The sequence below is a fragment of the Chlamydotis macqueenii genome, chromosome 1, assembly GCF_036417535.1.
Source record: "Chlamydotis macqueenii isolate bChlMac1 chromosome 1, bChlMac1.mat, whole genome shotgun sequence".
NCBI classification, from domain to species: Eukaryota; Metazoa; Chordata; class Aves; order Otidiformes; family Otididae; genus Chlamydotis; species Chlamydotis macqueenii.
The window spans coordinates 13,379,051-13,397,082 of record NC_141556.1 but is presented as its reverse complement, the minus strand read 5'-3'; the positions used below and the strand labels follow the sequence as shown (position 1 = coordinate 13,397,082).

The 18,032-nt window shown below is 40.0% G+C and overlaps 1 protein-coding gene across 2 annotated transcripts in view; it reads left to right on the top strand.

The window, feature by feature from the left end:
• The window catches only part of RSBN1L (round spermatid basic protein 1 like), a 48,190-nt gene extending 30,474 nt beyond the window's left edge, over positions 1-17,716 (top strand). For both annotated transcript variants that reach the window (XM_086745882.1, XM_086745874.1), the window contains 5 exons: positions 2,949-3,086; positions 3,271-3,413; positions 6,648-6,815; positions 11,976-12,084; positions 12,196-17,716. In XM_086745882.1, the coding sequence (XP_086602008.1) occupies positions 2,949-3,086; positions 3,271-3,413; positions 6,648-6,815; positions 11,976-12,084; positions 12,196-12,852 (1,215 nt within the window). In that variant the 3' untranslated portion in view covers positions 12,853-17,716. The remainder of the gene's footprint in view (positions 1-2,948; positions 3,087-3,270; positions 3,414-6,647; positions 6,816-11,975; positions 12,085-12,195) is intronic.
• Positions 17,717-18,032: the final 316 nt, after the last annotated feature.

The window sequence follows — 18,032 nt, the reverse complement described above, 5'->3', positions numbered from 1 at the left end:
TTGATCAGCTGAAAGCTTTACAACTGCTCATGTCTTCACTTCAGTTAGTATTTTTTGGGGAAGTTGTAGAGTTTTCAGTTGCAGTAGTTTATCATATGCTATATGAATCATAGAATCATTTAGGTTGGAAAATACCTTTAAGATAATCTAGTCCAACTGTTAACCTAACACTGCCAAACCCATCACTAAACCATGTCCCTAAGTGCCACATCTACACATATTTTAAACACCTCCAGGGATGATGACTCCACCACTTCCCTGGGCAGCCTGTTCCAATGCTTAAGAACCCTTCTGGCGAAGAGATTTTTCCTAATATCCAATCTAAACCTCCCCTGGCACAACTTGAGGCTGTTTGCTTTTGTCTTATCACTTGTTAATTGGGAGAATGGTAGTGGTAGTAGAAGGAAAGAAAGAAAAAGGCAGAAGAATGGTTCTCTTCAATCAGGGATGTGGATGAAAACAGCAGATTAATATCCTGGCATGGAATAGTGGAATACTAAGCTACTCGTGCCAGTGGAAGAAATGTCTTTTGCATGTTAAGTCTGTTACTGACAGTTTATTGATAAACCTATGACTATCTGTAGCTTCAGAAACTGACTTTAGGGTACTGTTAAATTGATCTATCTGGTAAGGCAATAATGACAAGTGAGTATCTGTTCCTTCTCCAAGTGCTTTAGTTGTGTGAGCTCCTGATGCTTTGTGCCAGTGCAGATATAGCTGAGGACTGAGCTGATGTGGATTCAGCAGAAATGAAGCTCAACATGACTCAGCAATGTGCACTTGCAGCCCAGAAAACCAACTGCATCCTGGGCTGCATCAGAAGCAGCATGACCAGGAGGTTGAGGGAGGTGATTCTGCCCTTCTACTCCACTCTCGTAAGACCCCACCTGCAGTACTGCATCCAGCTCTGGAGCCCCGAACATAAGAAGGACGTGGACCTGTTGGGGTGAGTCCAGAGGAGGACCAGGAAGATGATCAGAGGGCTGGAGCACCTCTCCTATGAGGACAGGCTGAGAGTTGGGACTGTTCAGCCTAGAGAAGAGAGAATTCTGGGGAGACCTATTGCTCCCCAGAGAGACCTTCCAGTAGCTAAAGGGGGCTTACAAGAAAGCTAGAGAGGGACTTTTGACAAGGGCATGTAGTGGTGGGACAAGAGGTAATAGCCTTTAACTGGAAAAGGGTAGGTTTAGATTAGAGATAAGAAATAAATTCTCTCTGAGCGTGGTGAGGTACAGGTTGCCCAGGGAAGCTGTGGATGACCCATCCCTGGAAGTGTTCAAGGCCAGGTTGGAGATGGGGCTTTGAGCGACCTGGTCTAGTGGAAGGTGTCGCTGCATGTGGCAGGGAGTTTGGAACTAGATGGTCTTTAAGATCCCTTCCAACCTAAACCATTCTATGAATGCTTTTTGGTGTTTTATCCCAAAATCACTAGCGGTCTGTGCAAAAAAGCTACAGGAGTGTATGACTAAGGATTTGGGGAACAGGGCAATACTACTGTCTAGCAGTACTCTTCTTTTCAGTATGGCTGTGGTGGCTTGCTGTTACATTAGCTCAGACGTTTTCTAAAATCCTACTTTTAGTCAGTCCTGTTTCCTGGGTGTGTATGATGACTGAGATGATCTGAAGAAGAGTGTTTGGTTCTGCATTTCTGGAATGCATCTGTTTGCATCAGTCTAGCTTCTCCGAAGGGCCCAGTATTGTTCCACACTATATGATTTGGAAAAAATTTTTTACACTGAGGGTGGTGGAACACTGGCCCAGGTTGCCCAGAGAGGTGGTAGATGCCCCATCCCTAGAAACATTGAAGTCCAGATTGGATGTGGCTCTCCACAACCTGAGATGTCCCTGCTCCTTGCAGGGCGGTTGGACTAGATGGCCTTTAAAGGTCCCTTCCAACCCAAACTATTCTAGGATTCTGTGATTTAGTCCTTTTTTTTCAGAAGCTGCTGCGAATTCTCCTCTGCACTTCCATAATTACTAGGAGTTTTAATAGTCTGTTTTGGTGAGGACCAGTACTTCAGTACCGGTCAGCAGTACTTCATTAACTGTATTCTTGCACCTTTTTTTTTTTCTTTTTTTTCTTTCCTTTGGATGCAGAATGTCTAGAGATGCAGTGCAAGAGCCTTACTTGGTTTGTGCAGTAATGCATCTGCTCTTCCCTCTGTTCTGATCTGATTATATTTCATCTGCTAACACCACCGTGTCTTTCAGCCTGTTAAATAGGAGATCAGAAGCTTAAGGGGAAGTGATCCTCATCAGTCTCATGCCTAAGCATTTTGTTGAAGTAACATGACAGATAAGATTATTGAATAAACCTTATGACAGTATGTGGTTTTGTTCAAGTTCAAAATAAAAGATTTTTCATGAGAGGTGAATGTTACAGCCCTTAAAGTTTTAAGGGAGCACAAGACATGTTAGCACAGCACAACAAAAATGAAGGAATAACTGCCATTCTCTCTCTTCCTGTACTATGTCTTTATGAGCTTTGTCTTCTTTGTAATAAGTAGCTCCTCTTAATGTGCTCACACAGAGGCTGTACTGGAGAGGATGATTAGCAGAGGAAATGTTTACAGTTTGATTGGTTGTAACTTAGGGTTCTGCCTAACTTACAGGAAAAAGGTAAAAATTCATCTAGACTTGAGCAGTCCAGGTAAGAATCCTTATTTACTAGTTGTTGAGCAGAACATATGTTAATAGCTTTTCACAGTTACTATTTTGGAATGCTGTTTTCTTGAAAAGCAATAAATGGTTACCTAATCTTACCTTTAGACTTTAAAATAAATAAAATACAAGTTGTCATGTATCTTTAATAACTCTTGTCTTTGGTGAGGAGTTCATAGGACTAATATCAATCAGAGAACATAAGCATAGAGATCAAAGGTGTTTATTGAATGTAGATTTTGAGCGGTAGACTTGGTATAACTTTTGCTGTCATATTCTACTTGTAGGTAAAAAGAACATACTCTCACGGTACGTATAGAGCTGGCCCAATGAGACAGATCAGCCTGGTTGGAGCAGTTGATGAGGAAGTGGGGGATTACTTCCCTGAATTCCTTGATATGTTGGAAGAATCACCCTTCTTAAAAGTAAGGACAGAAGGGAAAGGGTTGGGAGAAGGGGGACAGTGTACTGTCATAATAAAATGAGAGTACGTGATACTTGCTTAGATAATTGAGTGGTCTAATCAATGTTTTCATGACAGATAAAGGCTGCTTTTAAAAAGTTTTTAAAGTAACTCACTTCAAAATTGTGGCTTGTATTTCCCATTAGTGTACACTGCCATGGGGAACACTTTCTAGTTTAAAATTAGAGAGTCGTAAAGACAGTGATGATGGTCCCATTATGTGGGTACGTCCAGGAGAACAGATGATCCCTGTGGCTGACATGCCAAAGTCACCTTTCAAAAGGAAGAGGTATGTTGAATTATTTTGCTTGATAAATGTGTGATTAGTATTCTTTCTCTACAAATATATTTTATCCCAAATCTTTTACTGACTGATATGATATCTTAGTATAAGTTTCTGTAAACCTTCTTCTCAAAATATACTTTTAAGTTACTTTGTTTTGTAAGGATGTTGATATTTTTTTTTAATTGTTTACTATTTGGCCTACTTGAGCTTCAGTAGGAATTTAAGGTGAAAACTACAGGGAAATGTGAATAGGCATAGAACTACTGATGTATGCCACAGATGGGAATTAATACCCTTATTCTTAAATGTGAGTGGATGTTTAAAGACTTCAAGGGATAAGGGCTTCTCTCTCATCTGAAAGGTAGCACTTCCAACATTAAATGACACCTTTAAGCTTTGCTGTGGCACTGGCTATAAGTACCAGCTTAAGAGCAGGGATATCCTCTGCAGAACTTTAACATTATGTGTCATGAGAAATTATGTCTTTGGAGTTCTCTTGTTCAAAATTCAAACATAAAAAGGGAGCATACAGGAAGTGGAATCAGAGTCAGGTGCCTCAGAAGGAGTATGGAAACACTGTCCAGCCATGAAGGGGATGCAGTTAAAGCCAGGAGTGAATTTGGCAAGGGATGTGAAGGGCAACAAGGATTTCTACAGGCATTTCCCTTCTACAGGGAAAATGAAGTGTCTGCTGAATGGGGCAAAGGGCCTGGAAACAAAGGACACACAAAAGGTCGAGATACTCAGTGCTTTCTTTGCCATTGTCTTTACTGGTGAGACTTGCCTTCAGGAATGCCAGATCTCGGAGACAGTAGGAATGCCTGGAGCAAGGACTACTTGCCTTCAGTGGAGGAGAATCAGGTTAAAGAACATATTAAGCATATAGATAGATAGACATAAGCCCATGGGACCTGATGGGATGTACCCACAAGTGCTGTGGGAGCTGGCCAATACCTTTGCAAGGCCACTTTACATTGTCTTTGAAAGACCATGATGATTGGCACAGGTTCCTGAGGACTGGAGGAAAGCAAATGTCATTCTAGTCATTTAGAATGGTAAGAAGCAGGGCCTCAGGAACTGCAGGCCAGTCAGCCTCACCTTCATCCTGGGAAGGATGCTGTTTCAAACGTGAGGAACAAGATGATCATTGGGAGTAGCTAGTATTGACTTAGAAAGGAGAAATCATGCCTTATCCACCTGATAATGTTCTACAACAAAATGACTGGCTTACAGGACGAGAAGAGTGCCAGGGGTGGTGTTTATCTTGAATTTAGCAAGGCTTTCCACACTGGACACGTGGCTCCCATAACATCCTAGTAGGCACATGAATGAAGGACGAACTGGACTGGTGGACAGTGAAGTGGTTCAAGAACTGGCCTAACTGCTGTGCTCAAAGGGTTGTGATCAGCAGCACAAAGTCCGGCTGGAGGACAGTCACTACTGGAGTAACCCAGACATTGATACCTTTTGCCAGTACTCTTCAACGTCTTCATTAATGGTTGGCATCACGGGACAGAACATGCCCTGAGCAAGTTTGCGGGTAATACAAAACTGGAAGGAATGGTCAAGGCACCACAGGGTCAAGTTGCCAATGAGAAGGACCTTGAGAGGCTGTAGAAGTGGGCCAACTCAGTGGACTCATGAAGTTAACACAGGGATGTGCAAAGCCCTGCTGCACCTAAGAGGAACAACCCCGTCTGGCAGTACAGGCTGGGGCCCAACTGGCTGGACAGCAGCTCAACAGAGAGGGACTTGGGGGTCCTGGAGGATGAGTGTGCCTTTGTGGCAAAGCTGGCCAGCAGCCCCCTGAACAGGATTAGGAAGAACACTGCCAGCCGGTTGAGGGTGGTGATTCTTCCCCTCTGCTGATCACTGGTGAGACACATCTGGAATATCGTGTCCAGTTTCTGGGCTCACCAGTCCAAGACAGACATGGGCATACCTGAGCAAGTCTGGTGACATGAAAAGCGGGCATGGGAGAAACGGAATTTACCCTTGAGAAAAGAAGACTCAATGGGATTGTATTAATCTGTATAAACATCTGGTGGAGGTTGTAAGAAGGACTTTCTTAGCAGTGCCCAATGACATGACCAGAGGTAATGGGCAGAAACTGAATTACAAGAAGTTCAATTTAAAATAAGGAAAAAAAAAAAGTTTACTGTATGGATGAGTTGAACACAACAAGAGATTGCCCAGAGAGTTTGTGGAGTCTCTGTCTTTGGAGTTGCTCAGAACTTGACTGGACGTGGCTCTGAGCAACGTGCTCTAGTTGAGTGGAGGAAGTTGGACTACACAGTCTCCAGATGTCCCTTCCAACCTTGGCTATGTTACGATTATAAACAGCTCTTGGAAAAGTATGACACAATGTTGGCTCTGTGTGGCTGAGAAGATGATCTTGTGACTCTGTTCCTGGTCTGCAGTGTTTCCTTCACTTTCACAGAACCCCAAAGAAATAATCTCTTGCTGCTTCTCAATCCCAGTTCTACAACATGGGACTAAATATTCATACACATTTTCCAGTGGTCTGGTAGAAACATGAATGATGAAGAATGACTTCAGGGACAACTGAAATCTGTGTCTAACAGTCAGGAAGCAGCAAAGGCTGGCAGTTCCCTGCCAGGGGCTGATGGTGGTAGGGCCCAGTCTCACGGTGCCTGAGGGAGGCAGGTGGGGCAGACCTGGTGTTTGGGGACCAGGTTCAGCCCAAACTCCAGTGCATCAGGCAGGTGTGTGGTGATGGGGCAGCTCTGAGGTCAAGCCAGGACGTCAGTCTGTCAGTGAGGAGGAGGCCCAGTGATTGCCGGGCAGGTCCATCATGACAAAGCTGTGCTGAGGTCAAGCTGGGAAGCAAGTCTGTGGCCCAGCACACCTCTGGCTGAGGTGAAGACCAGCGTTCCTGCAGCACGGCTCAGGCCAAGAATGAAGGCCCAGGCCTAGGCTTAAATAGAGCTCTTGGACCCTTTGTCTGGGTTTATGGGTGGAGACTGCAGATGAGTCTGCTCGGTCATTAGGACCTTCTAGTGCACTCAGAGCCCTGACACTGTGTTGTGGGTGGGGTTTTATATTATGATTTTTTTTTTTTTTACCTCATTACCTTTTAAATTTTTCCTGTGTGTTACTGTTTTTTCTGATTTAGCTATTTGTTCTCACTGAAGGGAAAACAACCCTCTTGGCTGTGGGGGAAATAGGATAATGAAGAGAAATTTCTATATCACTAATACTATTTTTCTTATACAGAACTACCAATGAAATAAAAAACTTGCAGTACCTACCTCGAACCAGTGAACCCCGTGAAATGCTGTTTGAAGACCGGACACGAGCCCACGCGGATCACATAGGACAAGGTTTTGAACGACAGACTACAGCTGCTGTGGGAGTATTGAAGGCTGTGCGCTGTGGAGAGTGGTATGTGTTGATTGGCTTGTATTCACCTAGGTGTTAGAAGAATATTTGCCTGAATTTTCATTTATAATTGGTAGAAGGAGCACCAAATAGGTTTATCTAGTAGTAGAGATTTAATGAAGACTTAGTAGATACTGGATTTCTTTTCCCTTTATCTCTGTGCACTAGATGTGTTTGCCCTCTGCTGGATTGTATACAGTTTTGTTGTGTGGTGGAAACTAGTGAGGTGCTTTGCAATGATAGTTTAATAGTATCATGGAGTTGCTGTAACTGAGTTAATATTAGATGTCAAAACACTTAATGCTTTTTTCTGTTTGAAATAGTACATATGGACTGACCGGAGGCTCTGCCTCAGAGGTGCGCATGAAGACCTTTTGGCAATTCTTTGTGTTGTATGGAGAGGAGCAGAATTTTTTTTTGCTTCTGCTTCACGGCTGTTATAACCCTGATCTATCTATGGTAGATCACCTAGGAAGAATCCCGTTGGAGGTTGTGTGATATTCTTTGGTGTCTGTCTTTGGAATTCCCATCTGAGATTCAGGAAATGAATGTATTTCATTTGAAGCTGTTTATGTTTTTAGCCAAATAAAAAGCCCATAATTATATGGGCTTCCTGGCCCAGATCGAAGAAGCATTTTTCTGGATCTTCTGACCTTGGTTTGGGAGAATGACCTTAGTTTTGGAGGTTACTTTTGCATATGTAAACACTAACACCACCTTTTACTCTTTGTATCTGTGTAGAAATTAGAAGAGAGAATTCCCTTTGGATGAAATGATGCAAACTTGTGTTACAGTACATGAGTTCACTGAGACAGAAAACAGAATAATTGCTGCTGGGGAAGAACTGGATTGTTCAGATGTTAATGTGTTTATATTTTGGGCTCTGAGGTTTTTCAGGTTACTTTCTCTTCAGGTTGATGATAGCTGGAGCCTTAAACTCCCTGCTTGCTCTGATTGTGAGAAGTTGGAATTAATTAAGCCTGAGCAGTCATAGTAGGGCAGACACTGAGATACTGTGTAGATCTGATTGTTTTAAATTACACTTTGCACATATGAGAGAGAGAGAGAGAGAGGAACTCAAAGCTCTATCAAAGAAAGTAAAGAATACCAAACAAACCAAACAAAACCTCCGTTCTCCAAAATTACATGTGTATGGAAATTAATACTAATTTTAATTGATAGTAATTTAAATGTCTGTGGGAACTGCGCATTCTCATTGTACACCTTCGTAGCAAGATCCTCCTCTCTTGGAAATCATTACATGTTCATCTACATTCTAAAAATAAGTTTTCTTGCTTTTCAGTTCTAAACCATCATCTTCTCTCACATGTTGGAACTTGTGGAAAAGGCTGTCTATTCAAGTTCCATTAAAACTACTTTTAAACTTGAAAAAATGAATAAATCAAAATAAAAATTGCGTAGATTAAAAAGCTATATGAAAATAGGCAAAACTAGGCAAAACTGCCCAACACACTTGAAAGTACTTCAGTCGGGGGGGGGGAAACAGTAACCGTCAGCATTTCACTTCAGTGTAAGGACTGAAAATGTATCTTTTAATGCACAATAATAAATTTGAGACTGACATGTGGAGGAGGAAAACATATTACAAAATCAACACAATAAAAATTATATATTTCAAGCTTGATTTGACCTCAATGATAATTTTTGCTTTCCCTTTCCACTTTTTGTATAATTTTGAAAAGCCACTTCACTTACATGAAGAGAACTAATCAGAGCTTATGATAATAAAGCATCATTAATTAATGTAACACATAAAAATAATTTCAGATACTAGCTTTACTGTAATTTGTAAGCTGTGAGTAGATGTATTTTAAGGGAAACAACTGTGTTTTTTTTGTGGTGTTTTTTTTTTTTTTTTAAAAAAAAAACAAACCAACCAACCAACCAAACAAAAAACCCCCAAAAACCCAAGCCTATTTAAGTAGTTGAACGAAACTGAAAGTTGGAGATATTCCAGGGGTGACGAGGGCACTATGGCAGTAAAAATACATGTTTTAAATGGTGAGATACAATATATAAAATTCATGTTTTCTGTGAGGAGAAAATAAAGTGATTCCTAGACTTCCTGAACTGAGCCTGTTAGTTTTTGTTTAGTTAGTATAAAAATGAATTGAATGTGCAAAAAGTAAGCTTTGTAATCAAGAAGTTGCTGTAGGTTTAAAGCAAGTGGGATTTATTTAGTAGTTGATAGGCATGAATGTTAGTTTTAGGTGGGATAACTGGTATCTTTCAGAAAAGACAGGAACAGAACTGTTGAAAGGCAATAACCAGTTTTTGGGGATAGAGGACAGAACTGGAAACAAAACATAGTATTTGGAAGAACAAAAAAATAGTTTTGCTATTTGCTTGAGAGACTCTTGATTTGAGTTGTTCTGTAAAATTACTGGATTATGATTTTTTAAATTTATTTTATTTCTGTGAATCTCTAAAAATTGCAGAAGAGCTCTGGCTATTGCTAGCTAACGTTTTAAAAACTGCGCTGCACTGAAGTCTGATAAACACTGGTGTTGTGATTGTGCCGATTACTTAACACTATTTTTGTAGGTGACACCAAGTGTTCTTTAGAACTTAGGAAATGCCAGTGGAATTTTAAACTATAGAAACTTGTAAGATTTTTACATAGAAAACTTGGATGGGTTTATAGAGGGACAGCAAAAGGCACTTCATGGCGTTGTTTTTGGCAGAGTTGACCCCCTCCATCCAGTGCTTCAGCAAGCAGCTTTCGATTTTGTGTTCTGCAGCCTGCAGTTGTTGGTGCTTCTCTGTTTGATCATAGGAATTTGTTATATATTGCCAGATTTTATGCATTAGTTCAGAAATATTAATGGGAAAACCTGTAGTCTGTTTCAAAAAATTACAACAAAGAGTCCATCCCTTTCAAAGACTGAGGTTAAGGGAAAAAAATATTGACAGAAGTAGTTCTAGCAGCACTCTAATCGGGACTTACGGATTTTTCTGAAGTCATCTTACAGTTCTGTTGGATTTAATGTCTTTTTGGACATTTAACTGAACTGTTCTGCTACTATATTGCTTGGTGGGGAGAGGGACCCCCTAAACTTTAGATTGTACGAAATAGAATCTTGAAGGTGTCAAATCTGCAAATGCAGAATTAAATTATCTGGGAATATTTTTTATCAGTGTTTGTAAAAGGAATGTTGTGTTTTGTGAGCAGCACAGAGTTGCTAATGCATATTGTTGCACATAAATATAGGGACTGAGAAAAAGAATGGTTTTAAAAATCATTACCCTTTATCCTGTATAATGCATGACACAGAGTAGACACTGCTGTGAAAACATTGCTTTGGATTGACGTTCTTTTAGTATGTGAATAATGCGAATATTCTTTGTACTTATTTTAATTCTTAACTTCAGTTACAAATACTGTTAACTCCAGATGCAGATAGGTATTTTTATAACGCATTTTTTTTTATTTTTTTAAAAAAGTAGATTAATGTAGCTAATATTTTTTTATGCCACTACTTAGAGATGTTTCTGTAAGCTTTTTGCTTTCAGTGCTTAAATACTCTTCAGGAGTATACAGACCAAAATATAGAGAGATATTTTAATGTTTGTAAAATTGAAAGTAAAATATGTGGTCTGAAAATTCTCCCTAGCATACTTTCAGTAGTTGATCTGGGATTTTTTTTTCCCCCTGAAAATAGCCTCAGACTGGTTATTTTTCACTTTACTGAGGTCACGACCTAAATAAAAAAAAACAAGCCTTGGCAGTTTAACAAGCCCAGTAAACTGAAGATCATTGCCTGCTTCTTAGAATATTAATTAACACCGTATATATACATAAAATATATATTAAATATGTAAATATATATATATAAAAAATAAAATTGATTATTATATTGCTTTTACAAAGGAGTGCTTGAACATCCATGAAATAACTTCTGAAATGTATCGGACACTTCTGGCACATTGCCTCCTCCTGCGGGCCCCAGTAACTCCGGAGCAGTGGCCGGTTGGACACAGGGCTGGAGGTGGCAGGAGCGGGGCCGGGGCAGGGCGTAGGGCTGTGCCTGGTGGGGCAGGGGAGCCAGCCCGGCCTGGGAGTGAGGGGGCAGAGGGCAGCCGTTTGCTGGTTGTTCCTGTTGGCCTGATGCACAGCTGGTTTGCGGTTACTGCACAGCGGCCAACTGCGTGGGAAGGTGTTGCGCTCCTGCCAGCCCTGGGAGAGCTCTGCGAAGGATGAGGGAAGGAAATAATCAACCAGGCTCTTCCCGGCTGATAAATTTTCCTTGCAAAACCACTCCAGTGAGAGCTTTATCCTATGTAAATGAAATCTTCATATCACCACACTTTAAAAAAACCTTTTAAAAACGAAACATCCCTCAAACACATGGAGCTTAGTTGTGTATGTTTCTGTTGAAGAACTGCGTTTGCCTTTTAGATCAGAAAGTGGTAAGGATCATAGCTGTTCTTGCCTTTTGTTAGCTGATTCTAGATATGTCTCTACAGGAATTGTATAAATGGTGCACATTTCTTTGGGGGAGATGTGAGGCAAGAGGTGAATTCTCCTAACAGTTTGAATATGGACACAAACCCTAATGCAGATTTTGCTCTTCCACAGCCCTTAGTGAGCACAGATAGGAATTTATTTTTAAGGGAAGTTTTGTGGAGGATGCCAGTATTTGCTGCTTGCTAGCATTGTGGCAGCTTCACGTAGATTCAGCTTTACTGCTAACTGTGAACAAGGTGTTTGAGGCTAAGATACTAAGCAGTGTTTGCCACAGTACTAGTCAGACTGCTGCGTACTTTGAGGTACCCGAGGGGCGTATCATGTCAGAGTGTTGACAAAGTAAGCCCAGCATACCTAGGGCACCTGGTTTCAGCATCAAGGCAGACAGAGGTCAATTAAAAACAAAAATAGTGAGTTTTGTTGACCTTTCATTGCTGCTTTTACTACCACTTGTAAAGAAATTGTGGTTAATTCATTTAAGCAGTTTAATGAGACTGTGTTTGAGGAATATCCATTTTAGTTAGCTTTTTTTTCTTAAAAAAAATTTCTTAACTAGAACTGTTGTTTTGGGGTTTTTAATAATTTGCTTTATTCTTGCTTGCAGATTTTCTTTATTATTCTTTGTAGCATGGTAGTTTCTGCCTCTTGACTGTGCACTTCTTATTCTTCTGTAGGTCTGAGCAGCCTCGTATAACCAAAGATGTAATTTGTTTTCATGCTGAAGATTTCCTAGAGGTAGTTCAGCGAATGCAATTAGATTTGCATGAGCCTCCGCTCTCACAGGTAAGCATGCTACGAACTGTTGTTGATCAGGTATCTTCTGTGTCCTAAGTCAGTGTTCACCTTTTAGTTTGTGGTTTTTTTTTTTTTTTTTTTTTTTTTTCCTTCCTGCAGTGTGTCCAGTGGGTTGATGATGCAAAACTTAATCAACTGCGAAGGGAAGGCATTCGATATGCCAGAATTCAGTTATTCGATAATGACATTTATTTTATCCCAAGGAATGTTGTGCACCAGTTCAAAACAGTTTCAGCTGTGTGCAGTTTGGCTTGGCACATCCGGCTCAAGCTATATCATTCGGAGGAAGAACTTTCTCAAAATACAAGTACTGTTGAAGCAGAGACCTCTGCAGACCCCAAGTCTTCGGTTATTGGACTTCAGACTGACAGCAGAATTTGTACAATGAGCAAAAATACCTCCGAAGACACCAAATTTTCAGATGCTCTACATGCGAAGTATCTGCAGCAGGAATTTATGCCGATAAAACATGAACCTATTGCATCTCACCGAATAAAAGAAGAACCTATGAATGTTGTTCTTGCTGAAAAGACAGCGGCGCCTGATGACATTGGGGGCCAGAATGTCCAGACTAGACTGGATCACGTTGAATTGACGGCATTTAAGTTGGAAATGGATTCTAAATGTGAACCTGGCAACAAGGACTTACAAGGCAAGTTGTGCCCTGGAGGTCACGTACATCCAGATGATACAAGACAAAGGAGTTCATCATATCCAAAACTGCATGGACAAAGAGAGGATGATTTTTTGTGCTAAATTTGTATATATGGTTTTAAATTCCTTTTTAAACTTAATGATGTAATAATGTAAAGATTCATGAATTCTGTGAGGCAGGTTTGTGACTTGCCTTCGCATCTGTTACAGAAAATAGTTATGTAGCTTTGTAACATTCCTCAGTGCCTGTCCATAACTGTGAAGTATCAAAGCACTTAGGGCCAGATGCACTGTAAACACTGCAGGTTTAACATAAAAAAGTCTTTAAATAATTTTGAGTTGTAGGTTTTAGAGTAGAGCTGACATTTAACATATATATTTTTTGTAAGATGAGCCAGAATTCTTTTTGACAATTCCAGGCTTTTCCATAGAGCTTATTTATACCAATTTTTTCTTTTTAAATGTGTCAGCACTGTAGTGTAAATATCTTTTTTAAAAATCTTTTTAGTGTGATTTATACTGAAATGTGAGCCGCCTAATAAAGGTTCATAATAACAGATTGGTTTTATTTTTGGGTCTGCAAAAAATAATTCAGTTAAACTGCCTCTCTGAATGGTTATGTTTCTACCTGCACTAAAGCATAGGATGCTCTTACGCCATTGTGGGGTGAGGAGCTGTAGCAAACTGAGGTAGAGCTGAGGCATTCTTTGTAAACTGAGATTAGTCAGAATGCAAAATCAGTCCTCCCTTCACAAGATTCCTTACCGTTGCTCGTTAAAGGCACTCCCCAAACTCCTGCTGCCGGATGTTAATGTGGAACAGAGAGGCAAGCCTTCCCCTGCTGTGGAGGGCAGTTGGACACCCAGTAATGCTCCAGGAACGCTACCAGTAACCATGTGTGTCTCTAGGTGAGCTGGTAAAAGGGAGCAAACTCCCTTCCATTGCTTACCTCTTCCCCCTGCTCAAGCCACAGTTAAGACAGTTCCATTTCTCATTAAAAACCAAAACCAAACAAAAACCCACCAAAACCCAAACACCCTTCCTGCCCCAACTTAAATCAGTTATCTGACTAAAATTAAAACAAAGAATACTTTTAAATGGTTACTTACCAAGCTATAAAGGCCTAATTTTAGCGATGACCTATAATTCATGGAGACACATTTGGATTGGAATCGCTCCCTATGCTCATAGCACCAGGGAATAAAGGTAGTCACCAGTGTGTCTCGTAGGAAGATTCCTCACGAGTCCCAGTTTGGAAGCAAGAATTGTTTCATTAAGAAAATGATAGTGGTGCCCAAGGTAACTGTTCTCCTCTCTCCCTGCCTATGGAACGCTTGAATTCTCTTAAGCCATGTTCTGAGGGAAGAGGATTTCGAGGCTAGCTAGCATCTGATGTGGTAACGGCAAAACCGCTGTCATTTAACTTATTTAATGCTTTGTGTAACATATTACTGTATAGTTCAATCGCATCTGAATGATGTTTCTTTTTCAGGTAGCTACAAATAGCAGTAAACTGCCCTACAGCCTGTCCTTCAACTAAGTATTTAAAACTTAAGATCCTAGGCCTGTTGCTATTTCCAAAGCCCTCCGTATCTCTGATTTGTTTTTTTCTGTACTTTTCCCTAGAACTTTCTGAAAGTTGTACATCCTTACGTACTCAGTTTATAACCTTTAATGCACTTAGTGATCACTTTGGCTTCATTTGTAGCAATAGAACAATGTGATTTCCAGGTGATGTCAACTCAACTACCTGAGGCCCTTTTCTTGTAAACACTTTTTGCTTATAGGTTGTTAAAATTCAAAATGTTACTGTGCACTTAGCCTGGCACTAAAATCAACCATTTAACAGATAAGTGCCCTGATTTGTTTAAATCTAAAATAGGTCTGTCAAGGAATTACTAATTAAATCAATATTTGAATTGTGAAGCATTACTCCTACATAGCCATAACTACATATTAGAGAAGCAATAGAAACATGAATCTCTTGCACGTGGCTAGTACGTCCTTAAGTCTTACTGCTGTTTGCTGTAATGCTGGCTAAGAGATTACTACCAGTTCTGCAGCCTCAGGGATCTTGCTTTCCCCTCGTGCCATGAGCAACTGATTCATGTGCGAAATGGTAAGTTATTACTCTAGCAGATTCTGATTTGAAAAACTAATTGGTTCATGTAAGAATTTGAGCCTTCCTGATAGAAATGTGGTCTCAGCGCCCTTTGTGTTTTCTGGATTATCTGGAAGCTTCCGCCTGTAATCTCTTTGGCTTTATGAACATCCGTACACAATTGTGTAGCTTTCCATTCCTGTTCTCTGTGCCAGCTGTTGGAGAACAGTGAAAGAGAAGAGCTGTAGGTTGTAATTTGCACCAAGCATGCAGCTTTCCAAGTGGGTCAGCAGAAGGCTCCAGCTTTATCAAAACCAGCCTTGCCAGATACTGATTTTAAAAAAACCAAACACACAACTATTTAGTTTACGTATAAAAAAAAAAAAAAAAAAAATCTTATTTGTATGCTGGTGATCTGTATGCTGATCATTCATTCTGGTTCAGGCTTTTTTTTCAGTCTCTCAGATTTTAGTAAAGGGTATACATCCCCCTTGACAGGCAACAACTTTCTGCATCGCAGGCCCTGTCCAGACTGGGCATGGGGAATCTTTGAAAATGGTTTAGCAAACACAACTCTACACTGAAGAGTAGAATTCTGGTTCCTTTTGAAGACCTGCTCAGTGGTCTTGCCTCATATGGCCTCAAACTTCTACTTGGGTATGTCTTGGTTCTGAAATTTTGCTTCTAAACTGCCTAGATATTAAACTCTTTTTTTTTTTTTTAATCATTTTCAGAATTTTAGGACATAAAAAAAAACAAAGGCAGTTTTTGGAATTTTTATGCATCCTTTATTTTTGAGACAGACTAGATTCTAATTTTTAGTCAGAATTCCTTGCAGACAAGATATGAACAATACTGGGATTACCAATGGCTGTCAGAACTGCCTTTGTATTCAAAGGTGTAAACAGTCTGGGTTGACTGGCTATATTAGTGTATACTTCTGAATTTGCCTTTTATTTTGGGGGGGGGATGGGAAGTTTTGATCCTCTGCCTGTGGTGTATTCATTTTGATGCGGTTGCTTTTTAAGAGGGGAGTACCTTTTCTGAGAATTTCAACTCCCAAATTGTTCATTAGTCTGACAAAGGTCCTGCTTTGGTTCCAGGTGGTCCTATGCTATAACCTTTCTTCCTGCCACATACAACTTCATACTCAGACTTTTGCTTCAGCAATAAATCTTTCATGCTTTCTGATGTACTGAAACTAGTCTTTGCTCATTGCTTTTTTTCCCTCCTCCCTGGATTTCAGTTACATGTAAAGTTGCTGTTATTTTGGCTGAAATCTCCAGTGTTTTAGTTGTCTCTCTTGGCCCTTGTTCTTCTGCAGATTGGAAAAATCTGCTTAAGGCCTATTGCCTGTGCTGCAATGGTATTGACATCTGTGTGTTTGCAGTGGTGTTCCAGTTAATGACATGATGTGCAGAAATTTAGACCTGTTTTCCTAGATACTGGTACCATATTTGTGGGTAGCAAAGAATTGCATTGTTGCTGTCACTACCAATAGCTTTCAAGATGGTAGCTGCTTTTGTTTTTTAAAAATTACTGGATCTTTTGCATTTCACTGATGACTGACTTCACGTTTTGCATACAAGTGTTACTCAGTGTTGTGTCATCCCCCAGCCCTCCAAATGCCTGCAAATTGACTCTGAAACAGCATTTTCATTACAGGTACTGCTGGCATGCAGATTTTCCCTTCCTTGTTGCTATAGTGAATATTTCAATACTTCTTTAACTGAAATATTAATTCTATTTAGTATTAGAAATAAAGTATTATTTCAGAGGGTGATGATTTAAGTATTCATCTGTGAAATAATTCCTTGATGATAAATAAAATTGATTTTTAAGCAGATATATATGTGCACAGTAAATAAGTTGGCATTGCAAATGATGTAGGAAATGGAAGCATAAAACAGTAGAATGCTGTGAAACAGATCCGAACATTACAGATCTGGAAAACAGAGTAAGTCTTCCAAGAAACATGGGACTGGTATTCACTGATCAAAATGACTGTTTTCTAATACCTGCATGTGAATAAGGATGCTGAATTGATTGAAATAAATCAATGTTTTATCCATGCTCATTGGCAAAATAAACTGTTGTGAGATAATAGCCTGCCACCTGACCCTACGGGGGTGAAAACTGTACTGATTCTGATCAAGAGAGAGAAGAACTTTGCAGGGTTCTGACGTGTAACTTCATTCACTTGTTCTCTGGTGGTCAGATACGTAGAAAACCTTGTCTTGGGGCTGACTGCGCCCATTACCTTACGATGACTTTGTACAAGTTGGAAATCGAAAGGACAAATTTTCACTGATCTGTGCTTTGCTGTGAACCACACTGTTGAGAATGTTTTATTTGATTGTGAGTCACTGTGTTCAACTGATACTACTTTCTCAAACGGATGAAAAGCACTTTAAAAACTGTATAATAGGCGATACTGATATTTTGTGCAGATCCCACTGAATGTGCAGCATACATGGGAAAATTTGGGAAGCTTTAATTCCTATCAGTCACTCATTTAATTTTTATTAGAAATGCAAATTATTTTGCATTTTGTTCAGAAGCAGTGGTTAACTTCACAATATCCAGGTTGCTATTTCTGTTAGAATCATCAGGGATACTGACTTTGCAAATTTAGTATGTTATATTCTAACCACTGTTTTTCTCTGTGCTGCAATGCTGATCCTTCCTCTGCTTTGGAGCTGTGCTGTAGTGGAGTGCCAGCAAAACACCAGTCTTCTCATGTTCTGTTCGTGCTGATAGACGACCCTACTGATGAGGGCATTAGTCCTAAATAGTCCTTTAATATTTGGTGTACAGTTATGGTGATCTGATACAAACATCAATTAAAACAGCAGTTTAAACTTCTATTTTTATCAAGTTTGATTTTTCAATAACTATTTGGATACTATGTTTTCTTTTACCAATTAATTTCCAGTCCACTGGAATGAAAGTGCAGTGTTCGGCAGAGCTCAGGCCTGGGTTTTAAGGACTATGCATTTTACGGCAGGTTTTTTTTAATCTGGTAGGGCAGTTAGCTGAGAAAGCTGTTCTCTAAGGGTCTCAAGAAGAAAACCTTGAGAACTAGGTCTGTGTGCGCAAGACTAACGTAAAGTAAGTCCAGACTGCCAAGCTCTATCCTAAGCATGCAATAACATTCAGGTACTTGTCTGTCTAAGCGATG